General features: G+C 36.5%; 1 protein-coding gene across 3 annotated transcripts in view; it reads right to left on the bottom strand.

Moving 5' to 3' along the window:
• EEA1 (early endosome antigen 1) overlaps positions 1 to 18341 on the bottom strand; it is a 77961-nt gene that overhangs the window by 20042 nt on the left and 39578 nt on the right. For all 3 annotated transcript variants that reach the window (XM_071552095.1, XM_071552096.1, XM_071552098.1), the window contains 11 exons: positions 15663 to 16001; positions 11361 to 11510; positions 10237 to 10356; positions 9804 to 10007; positions 9034 to 9234; positions 7214 to 7327; positions 5959 to 6114; positions 3948 to 4087; positions 3072 to 3402; positions 1531 to 1632; positions 262 to 456 (listed from right to left, as the gene is read on the bottom strand). In XM_071552095.1, coding sequence (XP_071408196.1) covers positions 262 to 456; positions 1531 to 1632; positions 3072 to 3402; positions 3948 to 4087; positions 5959 to 6114; positions 7214 to 7327; positions 9034 to 9234; positions 9804 to 10007; positions 10237 to 10356; positions 11361 to 11510; positions 15663 to 16001 — 2052 coding nt within the window. The remainder of the gene's footprint in view (positions 1 to 261; positions 457 to 1530; positions 1633 to 3071; positions 3403 to 3947; positions 4088 to 5958; positions 6115 to 7213; positions 7328 to 9033; positions 9235 to 9803; positions 10008 to 10236; positions 10357 to 11360; positions 11511 to 15662; positions 16002 to 18341) is intronic.

Raw genomic sequence — 18341 nt, 5'->3', positions numbered from 1 at the left:
TAGCTAATTTTATCACTTTATTGAAACTCAGTTCCTATGGAATTCATATTTCAGCACTGGTTCTTTTTATTATTGTTGTTGATGCTCCTGTTTCTATCTCCAACAGGATCTGAAGACCTCATTTCCACATCCTGATCTTATAATTTCCAACAAGACTACAGCAAACACATTTTATCACAAAGATATTGACTTAAAAGCTTCAGTATTTATCAGAGAAATTTACACTCATTTTCTCGTAGGAGTAAGAGAGGACAGTCTTACCTTCTCTAAAAGGGCAGTTTTTAACTCAGCTTGCAGTGTCTCACTATGTTTTTTCTTCTGCTCAAAAGATTCCTTTAACTCTCTCAGCTTTCCCTGGAGATGTTGCTCACTTTTTTCTTTGTCCTTCAAAAGACCCTGGATTTCCAGTACTTGTTTTCGTGCTGAATCAAGGTCTATTGACAACTGCTTAGAAATCTATATTCAAAAATATTAAATAACTGTATAAAATTTTAATTTAAATCACTATGTGTATATGCTGTACACCAAATCAGACCATTCCACAGGGCCACTGCTGCCTCAGAGCTACATGGTTGAACACTGGAAGCAGATTTTAAGAACTACCATAACACATTAAAATAATCTGTTATTCCCAATTTACTACCCATAGATTAACAGCAGTCTTTTTTAACCATTCCAGCTTAAGATCAGGCAACTCTTCTCACGTCAGCAGTGGTTTGCGCTCTTCTGCTGCCAACTGCAGCATATACCAAAGTCGTCCTCCTGCACTTTACAGAGCACTATGGTGCTTCTGCCAAGCCAGAGAAGAGTCATCAGAGGAGCAGTAGTCACAGAACAAATACCATCACACCTGCATGCCCCCCAGACTCTCTTTCACACAGTAAGAGTCCATCACAGTTCATCAAAATACATGCACTGATCATATCTTTTCTGATTTCTTTAGGAAACAGATGACAGCTCGGTTAAAGAAATCCATGAAAGCAGACTTGCCCTTCAGACTGCCAGCTGAACCACATGATTTAGCAGTCTGAATGCTCATCTTCAAAAAAGACATACATTGGGTCCTTATGAAGTCACAAGCAAGTGACTTACACAAGTTCAAAAAAGCAATTCAATACTTGAAGGATAACAGAAAACTTCCTGCCAACCACACAGAGAACATATTGAATAAGCTGAGAATAAAATAGATCTAAGGATATAATAACTTTTATTATATGGAAGTTAAAAAAAAATGGCGATATGGTAATACCAAGTAACTGTTTCACTAACCAAAAAACCTGAAAAACTAAAATCCCCTGCTAAGGTATGTGTGGCCCAGAAAACTAAGACTAAAACCAGTATTTTAAAGCTTCATATTTTGATCCAAGAAATTTTTACTATCACCTTATTTCAGTGCCCCAGGTAGGTTACAATTTGAGAACTGAAACCTCTTTATCTCTCATCAGTCCCAGCACATGAGACTGAAAATGCACCTTTTAAACATTTATTATTATTGTTTTCTAGATTTTTGGAACTAAGCAGAAAGCTTACCCCCTCCTTTTTTTCCAGTGAGTTTTTCAATTCATTCCTCTCTTTAGCTACAGACTCTGTTTGTGTCTGGAGTTGATGCTTTAATTCTTGGCAAGATTTTTCCTAAAAAACATAAGACAAGGAAATATTCCTGTTAGCGTCTAAGACCAAATACCAAGTATTTTTGCAGGATTGACAAAGTTTTGAAAAATAATGCTTTCATTTTCAGTGGAAGATCTTTCCTTCTCAGCTGTAGACATATTTTCACTTCAAAACTTCTCAAAACTTTAAGTGACAAATCTCAGTTGAACACAAGTGATCCCCTGTACTAAAAAATTCAGCCATGTGCCAAGAGTTTTTCTGTTAGGGATAGTCTCCCTGTTTGAAGCTGTGGTTGGCAGCCCTTCTCCTTCTTATGGGAAGCAGTAGACTCACTGCTCTCCTTAGGATCGAAAATTCCATCATGTTCCAAAACTCACAACCAAGTACATTTGCAGGACTTGGATACAAATACAACTACATGTTAAGCCCAAATACTATGCATGTAAAACAGTGGTGAGCCTTTCTATAGAATTAGAAGGAGAATCTGGACTCCTAACTTTAAGTCTCAATTGGGGAGAAAATCCTTTGAGTTTTTAGGAAAAACTAACAGCAGTAACTAAGAGAAGCAAACAGAAGAACATATCTTTAAAAGGTGAATGAGTAAAAGAAAAAATGTTATTTTTAACTATGAGCAGATTTCTTCTAGATAAGAATAAAAGCAGGTCTGAATGGGTTCTGGGGAAAGGTGACATGTAAGATGAGCATGAGAAAGACACCCCTACCATGCCTGAGGCAAGGGTATCTATAAAACATATATTCATGTAGTCCCCATTCATACTACCAACAAGACAAAAGAAGGTGTATTTTAAGGCTAGTGAGAGTTCACTTTACTATAACAGGTCGCTCTGGTGGTCAAGCACTTGTTATACCACCACTTGTGAGATCTTTCTGAAACTCAAATAGTTCTAGTACTCTCACAATACCTTAAGCTGGCACTTCCCCAAATGATAGATGATGTTACTCTCCCTCTGCCTGCAATATGCAGCTTTCCAGCATGTGCAGACAAGTGCACAGGAAGATCTCTATGCAAAGACTTCAGAAAGGAAACTAAAATGGCCTCAGAAAAGTAACATGTTCTTCAATACAATGGCATTTTAGCAAAGGTTCTGTAACTTTTTATTGTTATAATACGGTTGATGTATTTTTGAAAGGAGGACACTTCCCATCAAATTGTTTCACCGCTTGTCTCCATTTAGTTTCTTCACTATGCTAAAGGCAGGTAGCAGGAAGAAAGGATCCTACTATTGCGTGATTTGACTGATGCTTACTACGCAAACATCCAGACAAAAATTTAAGGTAGGAAATGCATATGAACTACTAAAAATCACAATTTGCTATTTCTTACAGTAATTCATTTCCAGGCATTGTCATCATATGTACACTGTTTTCAGACAGAAAGCAGTCATTTTATTAGATTGTAAATACACCAAATTTAATGCCTAATTAAAGAATCTACTAACCATTTCTTCCAGAGCTGCTTTTCCTTTTTTCATTTCTTTTTCTAATTCCTCCTTTCTTTTTTTGAAGGATTCAGAACTTTTCAAGAGCTTATCTTTGGTATCTGTAAGGTCCTTTAACAGAGTATCCTTCTCTAATTTCACTTGTTGCAGCTCTGATGTGGCTGCTTGCATTTTACAGTCTAAATCCTTAAGCTGTTTACTTATATCTTGATTTGATTTCTCAAAGTTTTGTTTGAGACTGGCTTTTTCCTCCTCCTGCTTTGAAATTTGCTGGTTTGCTTGGTCAAGGGCCTCAGATTTCTTCTGCAAATCAAATTTAGCATTAGCCATCCTGCAAATACAAAGAGAAAAACCATATTTTTTCACATTCTTCTTTACAGGTTCTTTTGTATCATTAAATACCTCTATCACTTAATACATTAATTGTATAACTACTTCAAAGCATTCCTTTTTCATCCATGGGTATTATGTCTCTCCAGTGAAGACATAACAGCAACTCTAAATCAGCTTTCAGATAGATCTTTTTTCCTCAGCTATAATGAACAGAAACTACCCCTTTCGTGCTTATAAATAAATTGCAAATTTGTATTTGAAAAAAGTTACAGAGCTATGGATATTTAAATATGGACCTTGCTATACCAAACTGTTCAGATATTTAGCTGACAACAAGCACGGTGAATAAACTGAAGAACTGTAGTGAAACACAGAGGTAATATGGCAGATTGAGTAAAAGAAAACAGGTGAAAAAAAACACAGCGCCAGCACTTATCTATGACTTTACAAAATCACAGGAGAATAGAAAATTTCAACTCTAGTCCAAAGCACTCCACTTTTCTGCCTGACTTTCAAAAGTACTATAACACAGGAGATGCATACGCTTCTCTTGCCGATTCAAGTTGTTTACTCAGTTCTGCTGTTCGGAGGTCTAATTCTGTAGATTGCTGTCGCTGTTGCTGTAACTCCTGAAAAGCTTGTTCTTTACTTGCTTTAGCATCAAGAATGTCAGCTTCAAGTTTCTGAAAAAGAAAAATAAAAAGTTAGAGCCATCAGAACACAACCAATAGAATAAAAATAGCAAAAAAATGCAGAAGTCATCTATTCTATGAGCAGCATTTACTGCAGAAAGCAGTCACAATTCTCACACATGTTCTGCCTGTTTCATTACTTTGCTATTTATCTTTCATTATTTAGTTCCTGCAAATCTCTTGCTCCTCCAGAACTGAACTATTTTGGTAAAACATTCTGAAATCATGTTTAAATTAAAGATCAAGAAAGCATTTTACTGCAAAGTAATAGATAAAAAGCTGTAATCTTAAAGTGTCTATCCAAAACACCTATACAAAAAAAGGCCATACACAGCGCTCAGCCCTGGGGCTGTATTCTCAGCCACTACTGAGCAGTTTCAGCAGTTTCAAATGACTGCTCATTTATATATTGTAAGTCTGCTGTTCTTCATAGCAAAAGCAAAGACATGAACTAGAGCTGTGAAGAAATCCTATGCTTGCCTGGAAGAGGTTTTTCTTGTATTTTTTCCCCAAAGGTACTTATTCACTTATGTGGAGTATAAAGAAGACAGGAGCCTTCAGCAAATGGGCACTGCTTAGACTTTTCAAGCTGTTTTACAGGCACGTCTGCTTGAATACAGTGGATATAAAACAAAATGGCCAAGTTTCTCAAAAAAAATTCCTGAGCTTTCTGTTCTGTTTTTTTTTTCTATTTTTTTAAATGCCACACATCCAACTGGAATAATGTCAAAGAATGGTGATGATGCCAAAATTTTACATAGAATTGCATTCTTGTTGACAGCAGCAGCAACCCTGTCCAGTTTCACACTTCAGCTACCAGGAACCCAATAAAATCACATGCAAGCAAGCTCTGTATTCCTCCCAAGCATTTGTGTCTCTTGGCTACTTGTGAAACTTTAGCAAAAGAATGAAAAATAAAAACACTGAAGGAGGCAGAAAAAAACACCCCAGTGTTCAAAAGGAAAGATGGAAGCACAAAATAATTTTACTGGTAATGAAATGCATGAAAGCTTTATTTTTTAAGAGCATTGGATTTAAAATTTTATATAGGGAAAACAATCTTCATTCTCTCCTATAGACAAGAAAAACACCCTTTAACAGTCTTGAGCATAAAACCTACTAATTTCCCTCAGAACAGACAGACAACACTGCAAAACCAGCTCTGTATTGCTTCCAAGATCTCTGTATCATATGCTTTTATGTGTTGTGAATTTTGACCCTCAAGAATTTTTACCAATGTTGAACAAAGGTCAAAGCCCACATTTTAAAGCTCTCAAACATGAGGACTAATCATATCCTTAACTAAAAATATTAGTATAACAAAACACCAAAAGGTCCTGCAAAAGAAAACCTGCTTCCAGAATTGGAACACAAAACTCCAGATCAAGTTAGAAACAAAACAGTGATAAATAAATCTTTCTAGAAGTCTACTGAGAGGCTTTAGAAATAAATTAAACCCAACAGGTGCATTAAATTGGGCTAACCAATGTAACACACATTCTCTGCTACCATCTGGTAAGTGTGTAATTTTGAACTTGAAGACTCTAATTCTGGGACATACTCATGTTCCCTCACATAAAGACTTCAGGTAGCACAGAGGTTAATAGAAGCACACATACAAGAAAATGACAGTATAGTGGCAATGTCCTAGGCCTGTCTTCTTAGTGTGATATGCTAGCATGAAAGAAGAGGAGAACATGATTAAATGGTGAATTGGGAAACATGAGTAAGAGAAAATATCTAAAATTTTGATATAGTATTGATATAATCCTTTCCCCATAACTTGAGCACAGCTTTTATCACATGCTACCAAACAGAAGAGATCAGTTTCTGGAAGCCCAGATACTGTGTTTAATACAAACCTTAAGCTGTCCCTCTAGCTCTTCAGTTTTCTGTTCTAAGGAAAGGCATTTTTCTTTGTACTCTTTAAGATTGGCTTCCAGCTGAGTACAATATTCCTGCTTGTCATTCAGCTTAGCTGTAACCTGATCCAACTGAACGCTGACCTTATTTAACTCCTGAGTAAAATAAAAATACAAGAGTTGTTAGTTTTTAAATAATTTCAAAAAATGACTAACATCATATATACTTTAAACAATCTAATGTGTTCAAATTAAAAAGCCTCGGTATTCTTCTCAAACTTTATAGGCTGTGGGCTAAATGTTAAAGAAGATGTTTCAAGTTTAAAAGGAAGAGGAACTGTAGGTAATAAAGGCACTAGATACTGAAGTTAGTACAACAGTAACTAGAAAGTAACATTACAAAACCTTAGATGAAATTATTGCTGTCTTGTCATGAAATCAAGCACCAAACACGAGGAAAGACAGCAACATGGAAACGGTCAGCTCTCCACATACTAGAGACAATTTCAAAATATTTGGTTCAACACAAAACAAATAATTTCTGCAAGAGACATGAAGAAATTCACCTAGTAATAACTATGATGACAGCTACATCAAAGTTCATTGCTCTCCAACCAAGCTATGTATTTAGTTATTGATTAATTATTTAATGGCTGCAACAGGTTATCTTCTGTTTGTAACAATTAATTACATTCCTATGCAACAAAATGGTGCTAGATTAGCATCTACTGGATGTTTTCAGTAAGACCACAGCAACACTGACTCTAACAATGCAAATATTTGATTCAACAGCTGGTGGAATGTTTCACACACATTAAGCACGTAATTTTAACAACAGCCTTTTGAGTTTTTGTGCCAGTTGGCACACAGATTATTATTTCTGGATACCAGCACCTGATTGGGAATTTATCTGAGTCAGCAATAAAAGTTTTCACTTGTACTCAGTGCATTCTACAATCTTTTCTTCATAGCATATATGTGAGAATTGAGTAGTAACTCAATAATACCTAAAGACAGTTTAGATTCTGAACCATAACCCTACATAAAGGAGTGGACTCCCAAGTAAATTCCTTGCACTGCAAAATACATTTAGTCTGGATTACATCAAAAAGAACTGAATGTATAGCAGGGGGTTAAAATATCCTAAATGATCATTTCCAAATGCATATTCACATGTTTATTTAGTAAACAGACTATTCTTAGGTTTTTAAGCACTTTTTTAGGTAACATAAAAACTTTTTATGGTGCTTATAACCTGTTGCTTATCTTGCAGTGCATGCTGAGTCGTGTCCAGATGATTCTGTAGATCCGCTCTTTGAGCAGCTTTCGATGCTTCTGCTGAAAGCAGCAATTCGGTCTTTGCTTTTACCTGAAAGACAAATTGTATTTCACTAAAACATCCTTTTTACTTCAGGTCATTTTAATTTTTTTCAGTCACCATTACAAGTAAATCTGCAGTTTTCATGTGTTAGTGTTAAAAGAAAGGAAGAAATTTTTTCAGAATTTAGACAAATATCAGGATTTTAGGTCACAGTGAGTTCTTACTTTGAGTCAAAAAAAAAAAGAAAAAACCAAAGCACATCAGTTCCACTCATCTTTTATTCTAGGAAACTAGTTTTACTGCTAACAAGGAACAAAGGGATTTAGTTACTGTATTCACACCCATGCATCTCTTGATAACCTCTGACTACATTTAAGGGGCCCAAAATTTTTAAAAGGGAAAAGAATAAATAACAATTAAAACATGCTTCCACATGCATACTATCTTTCTCTGTTCCCACCTGCCTGCTAAAAAGCAACCTTCCTTCCTTTCAAAACAGCCAGCAAACAAAATATAGAACATGAGTATCAATGGTGTTGGTGCAGTGTGGCAATATTCAGGGTCACCCACTATTGTGGTTCACCATTTTTCTCCCTAATATAAATGTTACTGGGCAGTTAAATGCCTCCCTGACATCCGATCCCGTCAGATCTCGGAAGCTCAGCAGGGTCAGCCCTGGATTAGAACTTGGATGGGAGACCTCCTGGGAAATGCCGGGTGCTGTAGGTTCTAGTCCTGAGGACTTCACTGTCACTGTCCAAGCTCGCTCGGTCGTGGCAGATGAACCTCAGGACTTAAACGGTGGGGCCAGTTCTGCGCACGCTGAGCCTCACCTAAAATCCACTGCGCAGGCTGGAAGGGCACAGCCACGTGGGGAGAGCCCTTCCCAAATCTTCGTTCGCGAAGTCTGGCCATACATAAATGTTACTTCTCGGTGCAGTGTGGCAATATTCAGGGTCACCCACTATTGTGGTTTACCATTTTTCTCCCTAATATAAATGTTACTTCTCTGATGACTGTAAGAAGCTCACATTGCTTTCCTTTAAAAGTTTCAATTGTCCCTGGGTAATTCAGTTCTAGCTCCAATGTGAATGTAGGTAGTGAAAAAACAACTCAGAGTACTGAAGCCCATAAAACCACCACAAAGCCACATTAGATGTTTCTAGACCTGTTCAGAAACTGAGTAACGCCACAGTGTATCAATCCAACAACAACAGTATTAGCTGCTGCAAGTGTGCTGATGCAAGAACTTCTGATCAAATCTCATTTATCCTTTAGGATAGCTGAACATTATTAGCAGCTTTTAGCTTAAGCATTACTTGGTAGTACAAGAGTTTCCTTTGAGTCCATAATGGAGAGTTTTCTTCTTTAGTAAATTCAATTGACAACAAGGTGGCCCACAGTTTTTGTTTTGGTTTTGGACAAAAGACATCAACATAGGAAATTTCTAGGCAACCCTAAGATCTTAGTGACTTGACGTACTTTCACTTTGCTGGACAGAATCCAAGACTGGTAAGAGCAGGGTTTTGAACAGCCAAACATTAGAAATACAAAACATGCTTGAGAACAGATTTTTCCCAATTCAATTATGAAATTTTATGATTCCACTTTCATTTTCCTTCAATTTTATCTGCCTTGTTCACCTCTTAGTATAAAAACGTTTTTTTCTCCAAATGGCTTTCTACATTCTCTGGAGAGAATCCAGGTATCACAACCAGGATTTTTCATCACCAGAACATATAGAGCTTCATTACCTGCACATCAAGTTGTGATACTTTCTCTTTACTTTCATTTAACTGACTAGTTAGTTCAGTGATGTTTGTTTCCAGGGAAAGGACACGATCTTGAGCAGCTCTTAGGTGTGCCTTTTGTTCCTGCACTTGTTCATGCAAATTCTCTTGGGCTTGTTTATGACTTTCTGATTGATTCTTCAGCTTCTCTGTCAGCTGAGTTACCTGCAGTGAAAAAAAAGATTGTGAAAAGGCTAGAACAAGGAAGTAAAATAATAATTTTAGTGTGTCTTATTATGGCTCTGGAGACTCAATGCTACCCCATTTCTTTTCCTGATCTATTACAGTAAAGCTAGGTTAGAGTTTAAATAGGTTACCAGCTGAAAATAGAAGCAAAAGGGAATTGACAATTTGGCTTTACTGTAACAAAAACAAGGCACTAAGGAGAGAACAGATGCAGGCTAAACTGAATTTTGGTGTTGAAAGCAGGAATTAATTCCCCTTTTAAAGTAAGTGAAACAAACACATACATACATATATATATTCAATAATGATTTGTAAGCAAATATTACTAACATAAGTACACAGGAAACATCTAGAAATTCCTTTCCCTATGCTGATAGCAAGGAAGTCACCAAAACACAAGTCGTGTGAAATTTAAAGTAAGATCTTTAAAGTAGGCATTAAAGAAACAAAACAGTATAGAAGAGACTAGTGTCATATCTGATGGGGTATGAAAAAAAGAAAACAAGACTCAATAATGAGAATGAAAGAACAGATCTTGAAGTTCTTACCTGCATTTGTAATGCATGGTTTTTCTCTTGTAGCTGGTTAAGAACTGCAGTTTCTCCTTCACCAGCTTGAATTTTTGCATATAAGTCTTCTCTTTCCTTTTCTAGCAGAGAGATATTTTCCTTGCTTTTTTGAAGCAAAGCCTCAAGATTTTGAATTTTTTGATCCTTATCTCCAATTTGTCGTAGTACTTGCTCCAGATCATTCTAGAAAATTACATAACAGCCTCCTTAATTATAAGGACTTTAAAAGTTAGTGTTAATGCATAAAATGTTGGATAAATTTATTAAATATTGCCGTGTATTCTGTTCTAGATTCATAAGTTAATTTATTGAAATTAGCATAATTCATGCAAGTCACTTTTACAGAGAAAAAGTATTCAGAAAAACGAAATCCTGAAATACACTTTCATGTGAGGACATGCAATTATGTTACCTGAGCTTCTCGTAGTTTTGCTGTTGTATTTTGCTGAAGTGTCTGCTGTTCCTGGTGCTGCTGTTTTGCCTTATCTAATTGTTGTTGCAATTCTGTGGAATTTGCTGCTTTTTCCTTTAGCTGACAAAAACCCAAAACCAAACACCAAACAAACCAGATCAATGAGTGGAAAAAGCACCATTCAGTATGCCAATCATACTCAGTGCTCATTCTAAACCTAAAAAATTTTAGTGCAAACACAGATATTTGAAAACTTGTGTAAAAATAAAAATATGTAATACTAGTTAAACAATCAAAATCTAATCAAAGTATTCATTACTATTAATAGGTGAGATTCTCTATCATAAGTGAGAACTATAAAACAACTACCAGAGGTCATTTAGCTCCCATAAAATCTAAAACACAAGAAAGTTTTAGTGTGTTTTTTCCAATAGTTGTTAAGATGCAACATCACTGGTAATCTAAATACCTGTAAAATAACATTGTTATTACTATTGTTGACAGCTTTAGTAGCAACTTCAGTTTAGCAGTCTCTCCACGTCTATACTAGTCAAAGCTTTGCAAATTAGCTACAGAAAAGCTTTAAAGCTTTGAAAACCTACCACTCAGATATTTGGACAATCCCCATACAGCCAGCAGCAAATCAGCAATATATACAAGATACTCATTAAAACAAATAAAAATTAACAAAACTACTATTTTTTGCCCATCCACCCCACACAGATTATTAACTATCAATGACCTGCTGTGCCATGTTCACTTTTTCTTCATGCAGGGCTTGATCGCACAAAAATATCTATATACAAAGCTACCCATATGGGTTTAGGCACCTAAGTGCTTTTTTTTAAGACCCTTAGACAAAGCTCAGAAAGGCAAAATGCACAACTTTAGTTCTTCTGCTAAGGACTACAAACACACATACATCTGATGAGCATTTAGCCTCGCAAAAATCAGTAAAGACAAGCAGCATTTAAGCAGATTTTGATAATTTTACCACAAGGTTTTGACAGTATTAGCAAAATGAAATTCCCACAAGGAAAACTTTATAAACTGCAATATCACCACAACTGTGTGTACAGATATACTACCAGAACAAACTATAGAATCTGTGTAAAAACTCCTACCTGCTCTTCAACACGAGAAAGCTTTAATTGTAGATCAGCCACCTGTTGCTCTTTGTCCATCAGCTTCTCACTGGACAGCTGCCTCTGTTCCTTGAGCCGCCCATGAGCCTCCCCTAACTGGCGCTCTGTTTCTAGAAGTTTACTGTGCAACTGCAAAAAAGTCATCCACTTCGGTCATTCTTTAGTCAACTGGGATGTATTTTAGAATCATTTTGTGCAATGTTTACCCAAAGTTTTCATAACCCAGAGTAAAGCAAGAGCTCCTGAACTCCTGTCTGTACTTCACACAACTCAGAAACAGAAATCATTTTAAAAAACAGCATCAGCTACACAAGCATGAACAAATACTCAAAAGAACGGGTCGGAAGGATGCCGAAACATCTACAGAAGCCCTTCAACATGAGCTACAGAGATTTAACAGAAATACAAAGAAGGTGACCCTTCAAAGGCATAAGGACTAGCACGCAGAATTGCCATCTCAGCTCATACACTCACTCTTGTAGATCCAGTGGCTGAAGCACCATGCCTTTACCTGTTCCCCTGCCTCCCACAATATACTGTTCTGCATTGCTAGAATAGTAAGAATGTAAATTTTAGCTTGAGCTGGCTACATCGATGTCTTTCATTCACTGCAGAGAAGAGATACACAAACCATCAATGTAGGGTACAAAGTAACTTTGGCGGCTTATAGTTCAGTACCTTCCAGCATAAGTAGAGAGATGTGCTTTTCCAGTTGGACAGAAACCTGCCTCGTGATTTTTTTAGTCATCAAAGGCAGTACTACACCATCCTTAAAGTGTAAGAATGGCCTTTTACAATTCACTGTTCTAAAATAGCACTTGTCATAAAATCAGCTTATTCTACTTCAAACTTTGGGTCCTCAGTTCCCTCCTGCCTATTTCTACACGAACACATTCATGGACACACAAATGACCTTTTAACTCAAGACAAAACAAGAGAATGGATCAGACCATGCTGCACAGCAAGAACTTTCCACAATTATCAATATGAATGAAGCTTGCTCCCCCATGAATTCATGTCCAAGGCCCTAGAATCATTCATCTTCTCCAGGTCCTCCCTTCAATATCCCTAAACCTTCCTCATGCTTTCCTCAAATCCCTACTAATATCTAAGCAAAAGGCAGCCCAATTTTATTGCTCACTGCAAACAACAACTTTCTGACCAGCTGGCTGCCTAGGAGACTAGAAAAAGGAACAGTGGTTGTGATACTATTATTTCTATCCAGGCATTAAAGCAGGATGAGGCATGAACATAAGCCTCTCTCCTGCTGCCTGTTTCCAAAATAATTTAACACTGAAGTCCTTTGGGTCATCTATCAAAATGTGGCTCAAGTTATCAAACAGTGCAAAAGTTAAAGGGTATGAAGACATGAAAATAAATGTGCCCATGCGTCCATTTTCTCAGAAAAATCAATATAAATTATTTATCTGTCCACAACCACAAAAACTGCAAGTGAGAAGCTGTTTGGCATGTGAGTAAGATGCTGATTGCTAACTATGACTGCACAATAGGAGAAGAGGGAGGACAAGGTAAGGAAAGGGACCATAATCTCTCCTCCAGTAATCAAGAGCATTTGTCCTTTTTTGCAGGAACTTAAAAATATTTCCTCCTCACTAAAAATACCAACAAGAGTTGGAGGTACAGAAAATCTGTTGAAGAAAGGGTGCAAGAAGATAACTATTTTAACTATTCATAGCTATGTTAAAAGTTAAAACCAGGAGAAAATATCTGGAAAGTGGGAAATCAGTAAACAATATTTTACACAAGTTACTTTTATTACAGGCACATTTAAATATTTTTGAAGCACTTTAAGACAGATTTAAAGTAAACAGAACCATAAAATCCAGGATTAACCTACGCTAGTGAATGTAAAAATCATGAAAAAAATACTTAAGACTTTAAAAGATACAAAGAAGTGAATTCAAATTTTCTCAACAACAACAGTATTTACCAGCGATTAACATTTCTTCAAGACTGAAGGAACCTGTATTTTGTGTTATCCTCTTCCTATTGCTGTGCTGGAACCAACACTATCACTGAAGTTTCCTTCCATTGTGAAGATCACTTCCTTCACTTCACCCAGATTCTAAAATATACAAACCTAACCAGACATGCACCTGTCCAAATGAATTTTGAGAAGATGACAAGGACTCTTTGACAATATGGTTTGACTAAACAGCTACGCATATACCTCCATACGCAGAATTCGTTCTGCCAATGTAAGCTATTGGACTGTATGAATAAAAAGATAATTGCACTGAAGTACTAAGAGAACAAACATGAGAAATTTAGTCTTTTCATTACAGTATTAATTGAACTCTTCTTTGGAAGAAGAGGAAGAGATGTTTCTGTTTGGCTTTTATTTAATTTTATACAACGTACAAAGGGCTGTTTTTCCTCCACTAATCTTTTGCTATCTAATTCTAAAACACATCCTGTGTCACGCCTCCATTTCCTTTCTTAGGAATTCATTCAGCAATGCTTTACTCACCTTCCTCGTCCTTCAGTTTCACATCCCAAAAATCCTTCCTGAAAAAGCCTTCTCAGGTTGAAGCCAAATTTCAGCTCAAGTTCCTGGCTATGCTTTTAAAGTTTCACATATGTTGCCTAGGCAGACTGAGGAAGTTTTACGAAGTGCAGATTTCTAACAGATAACTAATATAATTATCCCCCTTCGCCCTGACAGAAGACTGATGGGAGAATGAAAGTCATTCTGGGCATGCAGTGCAAATATAAACAAAGTTTTGCCAGGTCACAGTTCTTCCAAGATAAACTATACACACAGAGCTTGCAATTTCATCTATTTCAGACCTGAAGAAGGGTTGAAAATTAGGAAACAGTGGTGTTAAAATAAATAAGGTTTAAGGAGATTAAAATGAAGTATGTCATACTAACAAGAAAAGATATTATTTTTCTATCTTAGGACTGGACACTATTCCTGATACACAAATATTTCTCCATGCTAACACATTATTTCCCAAAAAGATAAACTATATTAAAGTGAATTCAACTGGCCTCAAGTTTCTGTATGCCCCATATTACATCAAAGTCCTGCTTCTACAAGTCATTGGACTGAGCAGCACAACGCGTTTCTGGTTGCCGGTATGTAGGCTCTGGGTGCTCTCGCAGCTATCAGCAACATAAGGGGAAGTTGTTTGTGGAGACACACTAGGGAAGCAGCATTAAGATTTCACATTATCCTGGCTTTTCACACTAAGCATTCCTTACCATATTCACTACTCACTCTTAAAACAAATCAAGCCCTGATCAGCTGTAATGTACAACAAAAGGAATACTTTTCTCAAACTTCCTATAGAGTAGCAAAATTACTCCTAGAAATGAAACTACTTCTGATACTGTACTTGAATTTGATTTTCTCATAACCTTAATTCATTATCTCTTCATCCACCTTTCTGAACCAGAATAATTAACCTTGCTGCCTTCTTAGACTTTGTCTGTTACCATATTTGTCATGTAAACTCAATATCCTGGGTTACACTCTCATTTAACAATACTGCACTTATTTCAAGGAATGGATCAATAAAAAACGAGGAGAGAAAAACTGTAGGATCAAAGAACAGTTCATCTGACACTCTAAGATGAAAGAACAAAAACCCCTGTCTCAGACAAGCTACAGACTTTTTATAATCATGTACAAAAAAAAAGTTAAATCAAAACAAGAGAAGTAAACTACAAAGTTCATGCTCATTCAACCTTAAAATCTTTAAAACCAGAATTATATAGTTTTAAGAAGAGTTCCAGATAGAACAGAATTACTAAGCTGTTGCTCTTTCAAGGGAATTATACTACAGATGACAGAAATGATATTAGCCTTCCCAGACAAAAAAATGCAGAAAGGTGATTCTAACTGTGGATCTTGCTGAATTCGACTGTGACACAGGGGCTATTCTCATTTGCACCTGACAAGAATCTGGACTTACTAAAAAGATTCAGACACAAACATCAAAGAAATACCAAAGAATTTCTGCACTCTTATCACAGCCTCTTCTTTTTGCCTGTTCTTTTCTTTACTTCTCTAAAGGGAAGGGGCAATTTTATTTCATTTTCTGCAGTGTTAGAAAATAAGTTTTATATTTCTTAAAATACCAGCTAGCTGTATATTTATTCAAATACAAATATGGGTTAATTAGTCTCCTTCAAAGAAGGAAATCCAAATGCATGGGCATGAGAAATATGCATGTAGTTTAAAAAACACTAATTGGATGGTCTAAGGAGTTATTTGAACAGGATGGTCTAGGAGGCTTACTTAAGGAACCTTACCTGACTGAGCTCGCTTTGGAGTTGCAGGCCATGCTGTTCTTTTTCCTCCCTCTGCTGCTGAAGCTGTTTACATTCAGCCTTGAGATGCTGGTACTTTGTCTCTACTTCAGACAACTCTTCTTTCAGTTTTTGGCTTGCTTCCCCCTTCTCACCTAGCTCTGTCTGTAATCTCTGTATTGAGGCTTCAGATGCAGACAGCTTTGCCTGAAGCTGTTGGCAGTCCAGGTCCTTCTGGTCAAAACTTGCTTGCACGTTCTTCTTACTCATAGATACCTCATTGTGTTTTTCCTCTAGCTGGGTGTAGTCCTTTTCTTTCTTCAGCAGCTTCTCAGTCAGACTCTACGAAGAGAAGAGAGTTACAGAGCAACTCAAGTACAATTCTGCTTGCAGCACCTTAATGCGCTATTTGATTTTTTTTTAAGGGTTGATGCTGAGCAGTGAAGAATTTGCTCAAAAACATTGTTCAAGAAAATATTGACCTCTATCCTGTGTTACACAAGTTAATTCTGGAGCCCATACAGCACATAGTTTCAACTGGAAATACTGTTTTTCATACTCTCACATAAATTCACTTCCTCTTACTGAGAACACCACACAAACTACTTCTGTATCATGAAAACTAATTTGGTTTCCCTGACAGTTCAAATTAAGGTTATTACAACTGCATTTGCATGGAAAAGTTGAAGTAGTAATTTGCGTTATTAGTACACCAAAGCATTCAAGTATAACTGTCCTGCACATAATTCCCTAAATAACATCTGTGGTTCAATTCCAGTGCAATCCTGTGCAGTCATCATGCTGGTCATTTTTAGAAGTATCCTAATTTTGCCCAGTCACTATATTAACAGCATGATCTGCTACCTAAATTTTGGAAGGGAACCTGTGAAAGCTAATAAGATCTGTGATCTTATTATTCTGTGAAAAATCACAGAATGAAATACTGATGATTTAACCTTCATTTTAGTAGACTCTGTTTTTACATTAATTCATATCATCTAATTTCCTTGTATACAGATCAGCTCAAAGAGGATCATTGCTTTAAGTCTGAAAACACTAAAAACTGGGATTCCCTAATGGAAAGACATGAACATTGCTGAGTGTCAGATTGTAATGACAGTAAATATTGCAGTGTCTAAGGTCACGCAATCCAATTTACACACCAAGACAATATTGAGGAAAAAGTTATTTTCAGATAATTTTCAGCTGTTACATAATGTTTCTTATCAAATGTCATGAACTATAAAAAATTACGTTCAGACAAAAAATAAATATCTTAATGGACAATATATAATTCCAGAAATTTTGGGGTTTCCCCTGAGCTCAGCTGAAGCACTAGCCAGTATTTCAGAGATTTTCAAGCAAGACAAAGAAGCCACGAGAACCATTTTGATTTTCCAGTGGTACCTCTTGAAGGAAAGAAACAGTTGCAGGGAGGCCCTGGTCGTCATCCAACACAGATAAGTCATTCCATCTTCTTGGAATATACTAGGAGCATCCATTTATTGCAACACCTTACTATTATCTATCTCAGTGGAGCTTTACTATGCACACCTTTTTAAAGGCTGGTGTTCTTCCTGCAGTTCTACAGTATAGAATACTATACCCTCTAGTGCTCCTTCAATTAAAATACAGAAAAATAAAGAACACCTCTAGCATGTAAGCCTAAAAAAAAGCTAGCACTGAGGTCAGTTTTATGTATCAAAACTTCAAACAGTTCTTCAACTTTGGAATAACACCGTCCCAAAGCCAAGACAGTGCTGCAATTCTAGTTATGCTGGGCATCTTAAAAGCACACTTCTGCACAGTATACAGACAAACTCTGTTTTACAGAAAAAAACGCACAGAATTATTCAAACAAGTGGAGCAGTTTTGCTCTTTACATATTTCAAGAAATTGTGACAATATTGGTCATTATAAACTATGTACAGACACTTCTATTTTACAATCATGATAAAAAAACAAAAGAATCTATAACAAAAGGCTAAAAAACCATCAATCATGCAAGTGACAACTCTCAGTCCAATAAACTATGTGAGAAAAAATATCATTACTCCCCTATGTGGCCATTAAAAAAACAAAACCAAATAACTTTATAATGCATATAACTTGGCAAAAAATGGCTCCTCCCGCCTCCCCAACAGCTTCTTCAAGGATGGCAAACTGTTCAAAATAGAAACAATTTCTGCTACTGGAAGCTAATCTTAACTTTTCCACTTTTAGGTACAACTCCTCCACAGCCAAGATTCCTTAACTAGCATATCATTCTTATGGATATCACCTTTCAAGAAACTACATAAAGAGATGGCTGTAAACTGCTTTAAGTCACTGAAACTGAAAAGTAAAAGTAGCTCACTGCCAACTTGTCTTCCTATTCCTCAAGTGGTATTTGTCATTAACCTGACATAACATAGGATGCTTTCTTAAAGTGTGCTTATCTCACGCATCAATCTGTTCCACTCCACATTGTTAATGAAACAGCAATATATTCAGGAAAAGGGCTCTCTACTGTATAGCAATAATTCTGCCAAAAGCTTGACTCATTGTTGCAGGCCTGTGGAAAATTACAGCATGGCAAGTCTCCTCATCTCAGTTCCACCCCTGATTTAGTGAGCCAAACAGAGTCATCCCACAAAAGGCAGTTTCATTTACTAAATTTTAATTTCACCTTCTTATATTCTT

This window comes from Pithys albifrons, chromosome 3 (assembly GCF_047495875.1).
Source record: "Pithys albifrons albifrons isolate INPA30051 chromosome 3, PitAlb_v1, whole genome shotgun sequence".
Lineage (NCBI taxonomy): Eukaryota > Metazoa > Chordata > Aves > Passeriformes > Thamnophilidae > Pithys > Pithys albifrons.
This window is presented reverse-complemented; position numbering and strand designations above follow the sequence as displayed.